Source organism: Ictalurus furcatus, chromosome 28, assembly GCF_023375685.1.
Source record: "Ictalurus furcatus strain D&B chromosome 28, Billie_1.0, whole genome shotgun sequence".
Taxonomy (NCBI): Eukaryota; Metazoa; Chordata; class Actinopteri; order Siluriformes; family Ictaluridae; genus Ictalurus; species Ictalurus furcatus.
Window position 1 is genome coordinate 10,000,608 of NC_071282.1, and position 16,511 is coordinate 10,017,118.

Sequence of the window (16,511 nt, forward strand, 5' to 3'; positions counted from 1 at the left end):
GCAACCTGTGATGCACTGGTGTTTTTTGGTAGGTACTAACCACTGCATACCGGGAACACCCCACAAGACCTGCTGTTTTGGAGATGCTCTGACTCAGTAGTCTAGCCATCACAATTTGGCCCTTGTCAAAGTCACTCAGATCCTTACGCTTGCCCATTTTTCCTGCTTCCAACACATCAACTTCAAGAACTGACTGTTCACTTGCTGCCTAATATATCCCACCCCTCGCCAGGTGCCAGGTGTATGTGTGTATAATCTTGAATTTAGTAAATACATTCACTTGACAGTTGGTTTGTTTATAGTGTTTATATTATTATTATTATTATTATTATTATTGTTATTATTACTACCAGTTATGGTAGTTAGGTGTCTGTCTGCTGCTAACTGGCAACTATTAGGTGTATTATTCCTGTTATAGTCAACTGCCAAGTTTGTGTGTGTGTGTGTGTGTGTGTGTGTGTGTGTGTGTGTGTGTGTGTGTGTATTTGTGTATGTGTTGTGTGTTGTGTGTGTGTGTGTGTGTGTGTGAGAGAGAGAGAGAGAGAGTGATATATCAGAGGGGGCTGTCTGCTGTTTGCTATAAAAGTCGTAGCCACTGAGGGAATCTCTTCAAGGAGAACTGAGCTACCCGCTGCTGCTGGCATTTCACACACTCATACTCAACCACACACAGACACACAGCAGGAGTCAGACGTTGGATTGCAGGAAAAACAGCAAACGAACAGAGCTGAAAGGAAGAGGACGAAGCTGATGGAGAACTGTGGGACAAGCTGAATTTTCTTTTTGGAAATTTGGTCTAATCATCTGTTCCTTTGGGCTTCGAGCAGTGTAACTCCAGCACTCTTCCAGAAAACTTCACTTCTGGGTTAAATGTTGTCTTTGAGGATGATTTTAAGGCGAGGAAACCTTCTTACACTGGTGCTCGTGTCCTGGTGTGCTGTAAAGGTGAGTCTTTCTGATCTTACAATCTAAATCTAAAATACAGACCTGAAATAATAATCATTATAAAGATTTCAGTATTAATCTGAAATAGTGAGAGAAATGAATTCCACTGGAGTTTTATCCTAACATGCACGCAACTGGAAATACGATGTATGTGAACTGCCCTTGGTTAAAATAATGAAAAGTAAGTATTAAATAATTTGTTGATTAAAATAATTTGTGCTCAGTTATGGACTAAACATACAACACTACGGTGCCTCTTGGCTTTAAGAAATTCTCTGCTCTAATCAGATGTAGCTTGGAATTTAGCTGGAGTTTTGTCTTTGAGTTTCAAATCAGTGAACTTCAGGGGACTTCATTGTCATCAACGATCACAGAAAGTATTTTTCTTAAATTTGGAATTTGTTACTGTCACACTGTACAGAGATATTTGAAAAGTTGTGTTATTATATAGTATGTTACATTATTTCACTTATGAATCACTAGTCTTGTTAATAAATATCTTGCTGAAGTGTATTGCGTGTCACACCATGCTTCATCTTCTCTGCTTGTCCTTTGTGTACCGTTCTTGCAGATCCAGGGCGAGTGTCCACATAAGTGCTCATGCCCCCCTTCTCCGCCTTCGTGCCTGCCTGGTATCAGCTCTGTGCTGGACTCCTGTGGCTGCTGCAGGGTATGTGCCAGGCAGTTTAATCAGGACTGCAGTGCCACTGAGCCCTGTGACCACATCAAGGGGCTGCGCTGCCATCTAGGGGCCAAAGGAGACCCACAGAGGGGCTTGTGCCGAGGTCAGGGGGCATGTTTATGTCAGCAAATGTATCTTGGTGACTTCTTTTAACTGTCATGTCCTGTTCACTGCATACCAGTGGTTGTCCTGTTGAACCAAGTGATCTCTTTTAATTCTGAAGCATTACAGTTGTTAAATGTAGTTTATAATATTCGATGTGTTTTTATTTTAATCTTGACGATTAATCCGACAAACAATATCAATGGAAACACAAACAAAAGTTATATACAGTATATGCTCAGGAATCCTACTGTGTGCACAGATGGGAGTGTAAATAATACAAACAAGATAGGTTATCTTGTGTTCCATACATACAAAGACCAGACAAGTTTAAAAATGTATTTCACCGTATTCCTCTCTTCTCATATGGTCTTTTAACTGTATATACATATTTATTTGTCAATAAAGATGTATAATTATATAATTTGTTATAGAAATATGATTTTAAAAAGATCGTTCATGTTCATTAGAGAAATATAGCCAAGGATTATTCATGTTCATGTTTCATGATGGTAATGGGTAATTTTTAAAAAAATAAATAAATTAAAAAAAGTACAAAATGTTGGTTTCTGAAAACATTCTTATGTCCCTGGTTCTTTCAAAAATTAACCCTAGACATTTCCCCATTCTTGCCCTGAAGCACCATTATTAATGCTACTTCGCTATTTCCACTCAACAGCCGAGGCTCAAGGTCGGCCGTGTGAGCTGGATGGCCGAGTGTACCAGCACGGTGAAAACTTCCAGCCTAGCTGTGAGCACCTCTGCACCTGCATGGATGGAGTGGTGGGCTGCATGCCTCTCTGCCCACACCATGTGTCCCTCCCTGACTGGCGCTGTGCCCGGCCTCGCCTCACCACACTGCCTGGACGCTGCTGCCAAGAGTGGGTGTGTGATGATGACAACCACATTGCTGAAGATGACACAATGCTCGAGACCACTCCTCAAGAATACAAGAAAGATAATGACCTCACTGGTAATGAGCTATTAGTAATGGCACCAACACCATGGGACAGCAGTGCAGGAGCACCATATAATGGTAGGTGTATGGAAAGAGGGCTTTTCCAACAACAGCACACAGCATGCATGCTCGATTTCCCTTCTGTACATTTATAGTAATATAAAATTTATTAATAATTATGCATTTATACTGATTATGTATTCATGAGACCTTATTATCACTGATGATGCTCTGTACCTGTTGTTTATGTTTAGAGTGGATTTCCTCCACAACATCCCACCTGCCCATCCCACCTACATGCTTCCTGCAAACCACTGATTGGTCACCTTGCTCAGCATCCTGTGGAATGGGAGTGTCCAGCAGGGTAACCAATAGCAACGCAGAGTGCCGGCTCGTCAAGGAGACGCGTCTGTGTCAGATCCGAGAGTGTGGCAGTAGTCTATTGGCATCACCATTCAAGGTGAATAAAGAACAGAGGATGACATTACATCATCATGTACTGCACTGTACGTAGGGAAACTGGAGTGGTCTGGTGAAGGTCCAAATTGTACTGCAAACTGTTCACATCATGGACACAAAGATTGTAAAGAATTGCAGGGACAAGCTGTAGAGCGGGAACAAAGGAATAAAGTCTGTACTTGAGATGAAAAAATGTTGGTTTGGTAGCATTTCAAATATGACAATGAAATAACAGGCTGGTGTGATAAAGAGGCTTCCACCCTGAGCTGAGGTAGATGTAATAAAAATCAGAGGTAAAGTCATTGAGTGGTGCTTTATTTTCTTTAGAGTGGCTGAGGAGGCATTCATTATGACCTCAGATTTGTTATTTGAGCCTCAGAACATTTGCAGCCACCCAGGTCTTTACGTCAGTCAGACACTCCTCAGACACAGGGTAAGAGGAGGCAGTCAGTGTGTATGTAAATCTGCATATCATCCATTGTTCCAACAATGGAACTGTAGACCATGCCATATAATGATACTGCCAAAGGGAAACATATGAATAATGAATAATAGTGGGCCAAGAACTGAGCCTTGGGGAAACGTGAAAAAAGTCTGAGATATACACTCACTAAGGCAAATGGTTTTTGACTTGGTACAAGAGTCTGCCAGGGTATACTGCAGTATTGTCTAAAGGAAGTATGTTCAGCAATCAATAGTCAGCCACAATCAACTTGTAACCCTGACATGTGCAGTTTCAGTAAACTCAGACTGACACTCCTTAAGCAGGTCAATGGAGGCAAAGTGTTCCGGGTCTTTGAGCTGAGCTGCTAGAGTGTGCTCGAGTAGCTTGCCCAGAGAAGTCATGTTAGAAATTGCTCTTAGAAATCAGTAACTACTGAGCTCCTCTGGGTAAAGCCCTGGCTTTTTAAGAACTGGAGTGATTGCAGCCAGTTTGGGGAAGTTGATAGGAACAGAGTCAGATCTTAGAAAAATGCTGATAATCTTGGTTATGAGTGGACATGGTGAAGGACGCAGTGTTTTGTCGGGAAGGCATAGGAACCAGGTTGGAAGTGGTAGCTCTGGATGCCTTGATCAACTATGCGACGAAGAGAAGGGATGGAAGATCACTGAAACTACAGATAAATATTTTTCTATGATGTTGTTGTTTTTTTCAAGACAGAATTTTACCAGTCAGAGAGAAATTGTTAGCAGGTGGGAACAGTTTATTGTTAGTGGGGAAAAGAGCTCTTGGGGTTTTCTTTCATTACTGATGACGATGGTGTAGAAGTCAATGTGGGCTTTCTTAAGTGCCTCTTTGTACTGTGGAACATGATCTTTGTAGGCAAGTGCATACACTGCTAAGCCTAGTTTCCTGTTGAGGCATTTGCTGACATAATTGGGGACCACTACTTTCCTATGGTTGAGCTCAGGAGTACACCAGTGTGCAGGATGAGTGAAAGGCACAGCACACCTTCTGAAGGGAACAAGCTGATTTAGGGAAGCAGAACAAATAGTACTAGCTGTAGGTGCGACTTGTTATAGTCAAAAATGTTGGAAACTGCTCAAACAAGCACCAAGGCTAATATTTCTTACTTTTCACATTTGATATTACAGTGTGTTAGTCTGTGTGAGTGAGAAGGAATAGGTCAATTAAAGAGTACAGCCTTATGATCAGAGATACCAAATCACCAAACTACAGAGGATACATGGTGAAGTAACAAAGTGAGCACACACTATCCATAGTGCGGTATTTAGTGTGAGGGGGAAAGTAGTGTCATAAAAACATTTCTTTATACTGTTACATGGACATACTTCTACGTCCCTAATAATAAACGTATTTTTTCTGCACCTCCTCAGAAAGGGAAGACGTGTAAGAGAACCATCAGGCCACGTGAGCCAGCTCCTCTCACATTTGCTGGATGCACCACGGTGCACCGCTACCGGCTGCGTTCGTGTGGCTCGTGCGCTGATGGCCGCTGTTGTGAGCCCACGCTCACTCGCACTGTGCGCATGCGCTTCCAGTGCCCACAAGGACAAGAATTCACCCGCAACGTCATGTGGATCATTCAGTGCAGCTGCACTCAGAGCTGCAGCACCCAGTCATCAACACAGCACCCAAAATCCATCAGCCTGCCCAATGACATACACACATTCAAATACTAGATCCACACATACACACACACATGCACACACACACACATGCACACACAGCATGTTTCCATCCATTACATCCATTACATGAAGCAACATATACGGCATTTATATCAGCTGTGCAAAAAACACAAACTTATCAAAACTACAGGAATTATGGATAAGTAAATATTAATAATACACAAATTCTAATTTCTACTCATTTGTTATGTTTAACTAATGAAATCTCACATCACACACACACACACACACACACACACACACACACACACACACATCTCAGCAAATGAATTTTTTTTTCTTGGGATTATACAGCTGGCGCATTTTTGTCATGCTATTGATAATAATTTTTGATAACTACTGATCATAGATATTACCCATTTACATAATTTTGTCTTGAGATACAATGATATATATATATATATATATATATATATATATATATATATATATATATATATATATATATATATTCCCCAAGTTCACTCACTCCCCAGCTTGCTCCCGTTTTCATTTTTGTAAGTGATGTACAGATTTTTGTGTATATACAGTACACCCTATGTATGTATCTTGGAAACTGTAACCTTTCACAAACTATATCTTAAAGACAACTTTTGTCAAATTTGACAGGTAATGTTGTTACATTTTGATCTATAATTACATTTATTGTCTATACAGAATACTGCTTAATACTAAAAATGACACACTATATAGTATTATTTTTAATAATATTATAAAAAAAATCATTGTAACTCATTTATACATGTTATAATTGCAAAAGTAGAAGAGGGCGCCTTCAATGTACAAACTGTAAATGTGTCTTGTACAGGTTTCATATTTATATCCTTTTCATGATTGTACAGACTTCACTTGTGGTGGAGTGTCAGTGTGAAAACCACCTCTATTTATGAGGTGAGTATGAAATGATCAGCAATTATATTTTATATGCATATTTATGAACATAATTTTTTTTTTTAATAAAGTTCTTATAACATCTGTGACTTGGTGTGAAATCTGTAATGAGTAGCTCTGAATTCTGATCTATAGACAATTATTATGTATAATGTGATAATGTTTATATCCTTAAAGATCCACATTGTAGTGTTCAGTCCTACCACAAGCACCCACCATTTTCCGGATCTTGCTAAACTACTGACTGGAAGGTCATGAGTTCACATCTCAACATCACCAAGTAGCCACTGTTGGGACCTTGAACAAGGCCCTTAAGCCTCATTGAATCATTTCTCAATTGTAAGTTATTTTGAATGAATGCAGCAGCAAAATGAGTTAAAAATAAAATAAAAGTAAACATAGGTTTGATAAAAGGTGTAAGGGCTGATGGGATGGGGTAGACTTCTTCAGTGCTGGAGGTTATCATGATTGATACCAAAGCTCATGATAACTTTACCTCATTAAGATCTTTGAATCTCCTTATTCCTCAAAGATGTATAATATGGTTATACTTAAATGACAATCATGTGGGATAAAAATGTTTGGTTGGCTAAGAACGTCACTTTGGACCCCTCTTACCCAGACCACTTTCTCTTATTGCCCTCTGGTAGACGCTACAGAGCACTGAGCAGCAGAACAGCTAGACTCAAGGACAGCTTTTTCCCCTCAGGCAATCTTCCGCCTGAGCAATTAAAACTGCCAACAGGGTCTCTTCATTGTGCGTTTAATACAAAAATAATTTAATCCTCTTAAATAATTATTGCATTATATATCCCCGTACAGTCATTCCACTTTCATTGCACGTAACTAGATATAACATACATAACACATTCTACACTTCCATTTGCACAGAACTGTACATCTGTAAATAGCATATCTGTACACACATAATCCAGTCTATTTTTGCTAGGTCTTTAGTACTGGATTTTATTGTATTATATTTAATTTTGTTGCTTTATTTTTTATTTTTGTATATATTGTGTGATATTCATTTTTTTTCTGCACTGGAAACTCCTATCACCAAGACAAATTCCTTGTGTGTAAACATACTTGGCAATGAAGCTCAATCTTCTTCTTCTTCTTCTTCTTCTACAAACTTCATACACTGTTTTTATGTCCTGTGTTGCCAAATTATGCAAAATGTGTTTCACTAAGGAAGGCATTTACATTAGATTGGAAAAACTGTTTTACATACACTTTATTTGTCTGGTGTAACAGCTTTTTGGGTGAGAATGTCCTCTAGTGTCAAAAATATAAGAGTCATTTCAGGTAGGAAGAGGTTAAGAGCCAACGACAACTTGTTAGTGCTTTATGTAGAGACATATAGTATCATGATGACTTTTGGTATACAGTGGGGGAAATAAGTATTGGACGCATCAACATTTTTTTCACTAAATATTTCCTATAAGGCTATTCACATGAAATGTTCACCAGACATCCGTATCAGTATCAGTAACTCAAGAAATCCGGAAATATAAAGAATTCACAACATTAAAGTCCATAAATAAAGTTATGTGTAATAAAGAGGAATGACACAGGAAAAATGTATTGAACACTCTAACTGAAATGTATTTAATATTAAGTGGAGAAGCCTTTGTTTGTAATGACAGCTTCAAGACACTTCCTGTATGAAGAAATTAATCGGCCGCAGTATTCAGGTGTGAGTTTGACATTTTCTTCTAAACATATTGTCTTTTAATCTTGTTCAACTGGATTCAAGTCAGGTGATTGACTGGGCCATTCTAACACCTTGATTTTTTTCACTGAAATCAATTGAGAGTTTCCTTTGCTGTATACTTTGGATCGTTGTCCTGCTGGAAGGCCACCTACGTCTCATCTTCATCATCCTGGTGGATGGCAGCAGATTCTTCTCAAGAATCTCCTGGTAAAGGGCTCCATTCATCGTTCCTTCAATTATATGAAGTCTGCCAGTACCATGTGATGAAAAACAGCCCCACACCATGATGCTTCCACCTCCAAACTTCACTGTTGGTATGGTGTTTTTAGGGTGATGTGCAGTGCCATTTCTTCTCCAAACATAGTGTGTACTATGACAGCCAAAATGTTCTGACCAGACTACACTCTCCCAGTATTTCATAAGCTTGTCCAAATCAGTTGTAGTAAACTTTAAACAAGCTTCGACATGCCTTTTCTTTAGTAATGGAGTCTTGCAGGGTGAGCATTAGCATTGGAGTGCATTGCCTATTGTTTTCTCTGTGATGATGGTACCTGATGCCTCCGAGTGTTTCTGGAGCTCTTTCCGAATGGTCCTTGGCTCTTGGGCTGCTCTTCTGACTATTCTTCTGACTCCCTGGTCAGAAATCTTGCGAGGAGCTCCTGTGTGTTGCCGGGTTGATGATGAAGTGATGTTGCTTCCACTTGCGGATAATGGCCCAATGGTGCTTATTGGAGGATTGAGAAGTTTTGAAATGCGTCTGTATCCGATTCCACCAATATGTTTTGCAGCAATAAGGTTGCAAAGGTCTTGGTTCTTGGCTCTTTGCTTTTACCCATCATGAGATGTTTCTTGTGTGATATCTTGGTAACAAAAAGCCGTTTTATAGACCATCAATTTACAAACCCAGCTGATATTAATTTCCACAGATAGAGGGTATAATTACTTACGGATTTCAGATGGTTCCTTGCCTTACCTTGACTTGGAGAACTTCTTTTATCTTAGCGTGTTCAATACTTTTTTCCCGTGTCATTACACTTTATTACACATAACTTTATTTATGGACTTTAATGTTGTGAATTCTTTATATTTACATATTTCTTGAGTTAATACTGATGTCTGGTGAAAATTTCATGTGCATAGCCTCATTGGAAATATATTTAGTGAAAAAAATGTTGATACGTCCAATACTTATTTCCCCCATAGTAGCTATTGTATTAATCCATCACACTGCACTTCTTTTGCATTGGCCTTGCTGAGCATGATGCCTTTTTCCAGTGACATGGAATCGAACATTCTTTACACCTAAAAAGGATGTAAGTCAAATGCTAATAATTTAGGCTTGTTTTAAATTTGCATTAATTCAGCAGACACTTTAATACCTATCAAATTATGAGTGAGGCAGAAACCAGTCCAAGGATACAGCTGAGCAACTCAGGGTTGAAACTTTCCTGGCAGTTATATTATTTAAGTTTTTCCAGTCACCAGCACAGAACTACAGGCCTACCAATTACATAACACTAGGAAACCACATTTGTTCAAAGCAGACACTCTTTGGTACAGGGAAAAAACTCATCCTGGCTCCCCATCACTTCTCTGAGTCACTATGTAAATATACGTACCAAGGTGGCTGCTTGTATCAGAAAGCGATACTGGTGAATTGCCTGAGCATCACAGTGATGTGGGTGATTTGCCTTGGTTCATGTCCCTGCACATTCATATACATCATTGGAGACTTGTCCTGTACAACAAACATAACAGCAGTTATGTTTACACATAACTCACACACAATGCTCTCTCACACACACATACAAAACCCTACAAAATATCATCCATCCAATGTCGTGCAGTTTAAACACTCAATTCTATTTTTGTTTCAAATTGGGTCTAATCAACCCTTAAGCAAGGCCCTGTCCCAGTTTACAGGTGAAAATAGGAAAATGTTATGTATCCGTTAAATGTGTGCACTGCTTGCTACTTCTTTCTACTGTCTACTTTTTAATACGCAACATCCATTTCGCAGGCATTTGAATCCAAAAAAAGATTTGGCACCTCAGCCTCAGTAAAAAGGAGAAAAACATGACATTCACCACTACCATCCAACCAATCAGTACACATGCTCTACGTAGGTGTCCTACCCTAGGCTGCACATGTGCATGTGTTTAGGGGCATGGCTTTGTGGGAAAATTTGAAGGAAGGGGCTGTATTCCGTCACAATCCTTGGCTGTACATTCGTTTGGTGGATATTTCTTGAAACTTCTAAAGAAGTTCTTGAAACTAAAGACTAAATCTTTAGATTTAGATGAAGGATTTCTAGAAAGAGGCTACATTGGGAAAAGTGATATCAAGTGAAAATATGTTAAACCTTTTCTAGACATTTCTCTCATTTCAAGCTTGAAATGATCTTGTTCTATTTACAGATATATATATATATATATATATATATATATATATATATATATATATATATATATATATGCAACATAGCTATTTTATTTTACCACAGGCTCAGTTTTCATTTCGACTTGTTTTGTATTAGATTTATTATTATATGTGTGGTATCAACAGTGTGGTAGCACCATTAAATTAATATTAGTAATTAGGATAGAAAACAAGCCCTGATAAGGATGTGTGACTCTATATGTGTAGCTGAAACTCTATATGCTACACTGAAGACAACCATATAGGACCACTGAATACTATTTTATTTCTTCTGTGTGCTCTGTGGATTCTGTAATAAATTGGATTTTTATCTAGAGTTAAGTTGTACACGTTTAAACCTAGTGATGCTATTTATTATGCACATAATCACAGAGCAGAACTGAAGGTGTTTTTCTATCGACATTGAAGGCTTCTAGAAAAGCTGAGTCAGCATACTTAAAGGTTGTAAGGTACTACAGAGAATAAATGAAGCCAGTTCTTTCCACACTGCAGCACCAATGCCAGTGAAAAAGGTTTTTCATTTAAACTTAGTATTGTGTGCTGGTGCGGTATAAATAGCAGGATCATGTTCATATTGTGATTTATTGAAGACTAAATGTGCCGTATTTTGCAGTTGTTAAACTGTAGACATCCAGAAGAGTTTTGCAGAAATCCAATAATGAAATGACAAGTGCTTGAACATTGAGTGGTGTCCTATAGTGCGACAAGTTGAATCTGATCTTTCTGTTATACAGAGTGAATATGAAAGTTTGGGAGATCATCACAACGTAGTCTGTGAAGGTTAGCTAGTCATTTTTATGCCAAGAGTCACCAGATGTCAGGATTAAGACTTCATCTTCAGTAACATCCTTATCCAGTGACCTTACTGTGGATCCAGAGGCGGGTGTGAGGTGGGACTCACAATGCAAAAACACATTTACCTAGGGGCAATTTAGATTAGTCAGGTTTTTTAGGAGGTGGGAGGAAACTGAGCATGGGATTGACCCTGGAGCTATGAGGTGGCAATACTACCTACTGCACCACTGTGCTGCCCAGATAAAGACTTGATTTTGGCTAATTAGATTCTTTAGAATAAGCTATAGGATTCAAGCACTAATCGTTTCAAATGTATCACAGTGATAACGCTTCTTGTTTCTTGTAAAACAAAGGAATACCTGGCTTTATCATCAATAATAAAAAAAATACAACTATTGATTCAACACTAAATTAAGGACAAATTATTATGGTTCAAGAATATACCATAATTTGATTAATTATTTCTTGGTTGTAATAGCTAAGATGCCCATACAATCCACACAGTTCCCTCCATACCTCTGTAAGTGAAGTCCATGGTCTGCAGAAATCTGCTGTTGAAAATCATTACTGCAGAGGTTAAATTGCGCCAAAGATGTGAACAACTCCTGAGAAAGAGAGGATATCAGACCTTGTGTGAAGAGGTCCAGTCCAAGTCTGCTGGCACACCTGTAAGAGAACCTCAGACAGAAAAGCAAACAACCTGAGCTAAAAGCCTGGCAGTAGGATGAGAGTGGTGGAATGTTAAAGTCAAGACTAATCACCAGACACACCTGAGTGGAAGTGCTTGTGAGGGAAAGATTCTGTGAGGTGTCAGAGTGATAGCTCTTTTTCCCCCTCATCTTTCTCGCTCTCGCTCCTCTCTCTCACATCAAGCTGAGAGCTTTAGCACTAATGTGACAAAAGAACAGGAAATGTGCAAATGTGTCAGAAATGTGCAGCATGACAGCTGGTAATATATGGTGATTGTACAGTATTGTAAACACACAAAAGGACATCTCCATATCAAAACACAACATATCCAAAGTTGATCATGAATCACCTTTATATTAATTCTGTATTATTTCTCTTAACATATTCCTATAGTATCTGCAGAACAAATTGAGAAAGAACTGAACAGGGGGTTTAAAGCATTGTACATGCTTTTATTGCAGCATTTTTTTTATTTTTTTTTTACAATAGCAGTTTAAGGTTTAAAGTTTAAATGATAATTTACCTCCATCCCAAACAATACCCTACTTTCAGTGGTCCACATGTAAACCTGCATTGATATTGTCAACAAAATGTGACCCTATGATGTAGTGCATGAGTATTAGGGTTTAAAACCAAGCATTTGGAGCACAGTACTGTCTGGTACTCGGTGTGCCATTACTCACTCAAATGCTTTGGAGAAGCTTTTCCACTGGAAGGTGAATCAGTCACTTTACCAAGAACAATATTTTGCACGATCGCATTAACAAACAGGAATTATGTATCATGGCAAACTACTTATATCCTCTGCAGAAGCTCTATGTTAAATAATGCAAGCTAAAGCTCAAATTAGGTGATCAATCAAACTCCATTTAATGTTATTTTATGGTTTTTGTTATACTGAAGTCGCAACACTAATACTGCACAAAAACAAACTGCATAAATGAATAATCTCAATAAGGTTAGTGCATGGTCTACTCTCGACAAGCTCATGTACTGAGGCAGGAATTAGACAATATTGCAAGGGGTTTTGGGTAAGAGGACCCTGCTGAGTCTGCAAAGAATCAGGATTCACTAAAGCGTGTATTTAAGACTCATAAATGTTGATTGTGAGCACACTTAAATACAAAAAGAAAAATACGACACATTGCTGCATTATGAACATTTGCAGACATATGGGACATGGAGTATCTTTACAGTAATACCACTCACTTCTTATATTTATACTATTAGTCATGTGACTTAGTCAATGATTGAACCAAAAGATTCCACCAGTGCCTGATTTATGTAAACATGTAAATAGTTAACGTGATTATAAGCAACATTTTTATCAATGAATAATTATTATTGCATAACGTTTTGCAGTTGCTCCTGGTATCCTACCACCAGATCCACTGGCCCTAGGTATGAATGAGTGTGTGAATGTCTGTATGCATAGTGCCCTGAGATGATCCCATCCAGGGTATATTCTCACTTCATGCCCCGTGTTCCTGGGATAGGCTCCAGATCCACTATATGACTCTGAACAGGATAAAGCAGAATGGGATTGGCATATCATCTAGGTTGCATTCCTGCCTTGCCCCCAATATTCCCAGGATAGGATAGGCTCTGGATCCACCATGATGGTGACCAGGATAAAGCAGTTATTGAAGATGAATTGACTAATGAATTTATGAGTGAATGAAGGGGCGGAACAGTGGCACAGTGGGTAGCGTTGCCATCTCACAGCTCCAGTTTGATCCTGTGTTCGGGTGACTTTCCATGTAGAATTCCTGTGCATGTGTTTGTGTGTGTTACCTCCGGGTGTCTTCCCACCGCCCAAAATGCCAGGTTCACTGGCTGAACAGGTTGAATTGCCCCTAAGTGTGTGTGTGTGTGTGTGTGCCCTGCACTGGCATTCCATTCAGGGTATATTCCCACCTCATGTCCAATACTCCTGGGATTGGTTTTGTATCCCTGACCAGGATAAAGTAGTTACTGAAAGTGAGTGCAAGTGAATGAATTATTCAATCAATCAATGAAACTTTTAATTTAAATTTACACGCTTTATATTCACTCCCTCTACTGGTCAAATACATGAAAAAGAGCAAGGCAAAACCCCCTGTGTGAATAAGACAGAATTGTCCTTTTAAGGAACCTTGACGTCTTTCAGTCTCAGTTCTCTCTCTCTCTCTCTCTCTCTCTCTCTCTCTCTCTCTCTCTCTCTCTCTCTCTCCCTGTTTCCCCTCCCTTGCTGTGACACTTTCACACTCTCTCCACTGTCCCATGTCCCTCTTTCAGGTCTTGTCTTTTTCCCATTTCCTCTCCCTCTCTCATGCAAAGGTAGGAAGGTTTGTGAAACAATAGGACACTGGGGAGCTAAGGAGAAAGGCAGGTGGTCTGTGTGTGTGTGTGTGTGTGTGTGTGTGTGTGTGTGTGGACATGAGGAACATATTTGATAGAGATAGTAGGAGCTCCACAGTGTCTCATCAAAGACTGAGCTATTCAGATGAAGTCTGAAACTCTGTGTGTGTGTTATGTTGGGGGGATGGGTCTTTTTGAAGCCTTTGTATGCAAGGCCTGAATTTAATCGCACTATACTTTCCTCCTGTTTCCTCCCTTTGAAAGTGACACCATTGTCCCAGGAGAGGGAAACAGTTGTGGGCTGTGCTGTGACCACTCCACAACCCCTGCCCTCTCTGCTGGTGGCACATTAGAAACCAGCATGCTGATCAAAATGGAAATAGTGTGATGGCTGTGGTGAACTGGCTTCCCACAAACCACTTAGGACAGTTGATGTCAACTGCCATATGTGCAACAGATTAACCATCCAGCCAAGACACAATCCAATACTACCCCACTATATCACACACAACTCACTCAAATAAAATAGAACAAAATAAAATAAAACGAAAATTCACTCAATTTCGTACCAGGTTAACTTCTAATCCTGCCTTGTTTAAGCTTAGTTATTCATACAAAGCCTGGAGTTCCTATTGATTTACAATGACAAACATATTACATCACTATTACATCACTATTACATTACTATTTGTGGCACAAACAAAACATAAAAGTACAGAATGGCAATTAAATAAGGAAAAAACACCTTAAACACATATTCTACTAAAGATTCAAATTTAAGGAAAGCGAACCAGTTAAGCCTATAGTTAGAGTCAATTAAGGTGCTATTAAGGTAAAAAAAAAAAAAAAAAATACAGCAAAATTATGTTTATATTTCTATGTACTAGACATATTTACAATATGAGTGATCAAGAGCTATGCGATTTCCAATTAGCTCTGGATTGATACTGGCATAATAACATTTTCAATTCACTTATACCTGCTCCTTATCTCAATTTTCCTTTAATCAACTCTGATTTAATTTAAAATTTGCAGTATTTTTTCAACATTTTCATGCGAGTGGGCTCAGGCAACTTTGATCATGTTATTACGTGTAATTGAAATAACAACGATAGAAATGATTATCATTAGTAATAATAAAAGCATTATGATATACCAGTAAGAATAAAGATACAATTTATTTTTGTGACATTGCCCATAACTGAATTAAATGTGCAGTCAGAACTTGAAACTAAGCAGTGCCTAGTGCATGTTTTTAAATATTATCATATTAATTGAACATTAAATAGTATAATATTAATTATAATATTGTTCCCCTCATAACATTTTTCTTATAATCTTTCTCTTTATTTATTATTTCTTTCACCATATATTACACTGGCTCAGTCTCCGTAACACTTCCGCTATCCGACCACAAGATGGCGCTCGACACTGCGGTGACACCTGAAACCACACACTACCATACTAAATATTAGGCATCGCAGTGTTAACTGATCACTTAGCACACTATTAAGGTATATACTAGCACTATATAGTACGGCAGAATGTGTTTTGGATACTGTTCTTATAGGCTAAAAAAAACAAGCTGCAAGTTTACTTTAGATAACATGAGAGTAAAATTAGAAATACTTATAATAATACAGGGTGTCCCAAAAGTCCCCATGCATAGGGGAAAATAACACTTTTGAGCTAAAAGTAACTTTATTTACAAAACATACACGATTTCCATTTCTTTGTAAACACTCATAGAGTCGTCTCTCCCACTCAGGATGATATAATTATAAAAGCATATAATTGCACGTCCATTGCAACCTTGTGACAGCTTCCTGATCCATGAGAATGATTTCAATACGTTCTTGGGTCAAAGGCATTCTTCAAGGCTATCTGAAAAAATAAAAAATAAAAATTGGTTAAAAGTGTTACTTCCCCTATGTATGGAGACTTTTGGGACACCCTGTAGATCTGGGATGAAAAAGCCTGGACTGAATCCCAAATGGATCAGTTTTTGCTGCTCCATCGCAAGAATATGAACAGGATAGGCTAGACTTAGATACTGTAACACTTGCTTTTGCATTATTACACAAAGGTTGTAGATGGGAAAAAGGTTAAATGGTACTAATGGTAGGTTATGTCTACCAAGAAAGACCAATAAATTAAAACAAAAACAACAACAAAATGGTGCGCACATTATTCATATATATCTCCACACTAAAGTGTTTAAACTGTAAATCCAAATTGTCTTCGTGATATGGACTCTTAGTTATCTCTAACAGGTATTTATTGTGCTGGAGACCGACCTACTGTATATATGGAAAAATAGGTTCTTATGTAGAACTAAT

The 16,511-nt window shown here is 38.5% G+C and overlaps 1 protein-coding gene across 1 annotated transcript; it reads left to right on the forward strand.

The window, feature by feature from the left end:
- The first annotated feature begins 779 nt into the window (after positions 1-779).
- ccn1l1 (cellular communication network factor 1, like 1) lies at positions 780-5,680 on the forward strand. The gene is made up of 5 exons (XM_053618712.1): positions 780-945; positions 1,517-1,730; positions 2,409-2,765; positions 2,942-3,147; positions 4,986-5,680. The coding sequence occupies exons 1-5, from the start codon at positions 871-873 to the stop codon at positions 5,289-5,291; spliced, it is 1,158 nt and encodes a 385-aa protein (XP_053474687.1). The 5' UTR covers positions 780-870; the 3' UTR covers positions 5,292-5,680.
- The last annotated feature ends 10,831 nt before the right edge of the window (positions 5,681-16,511 follow it).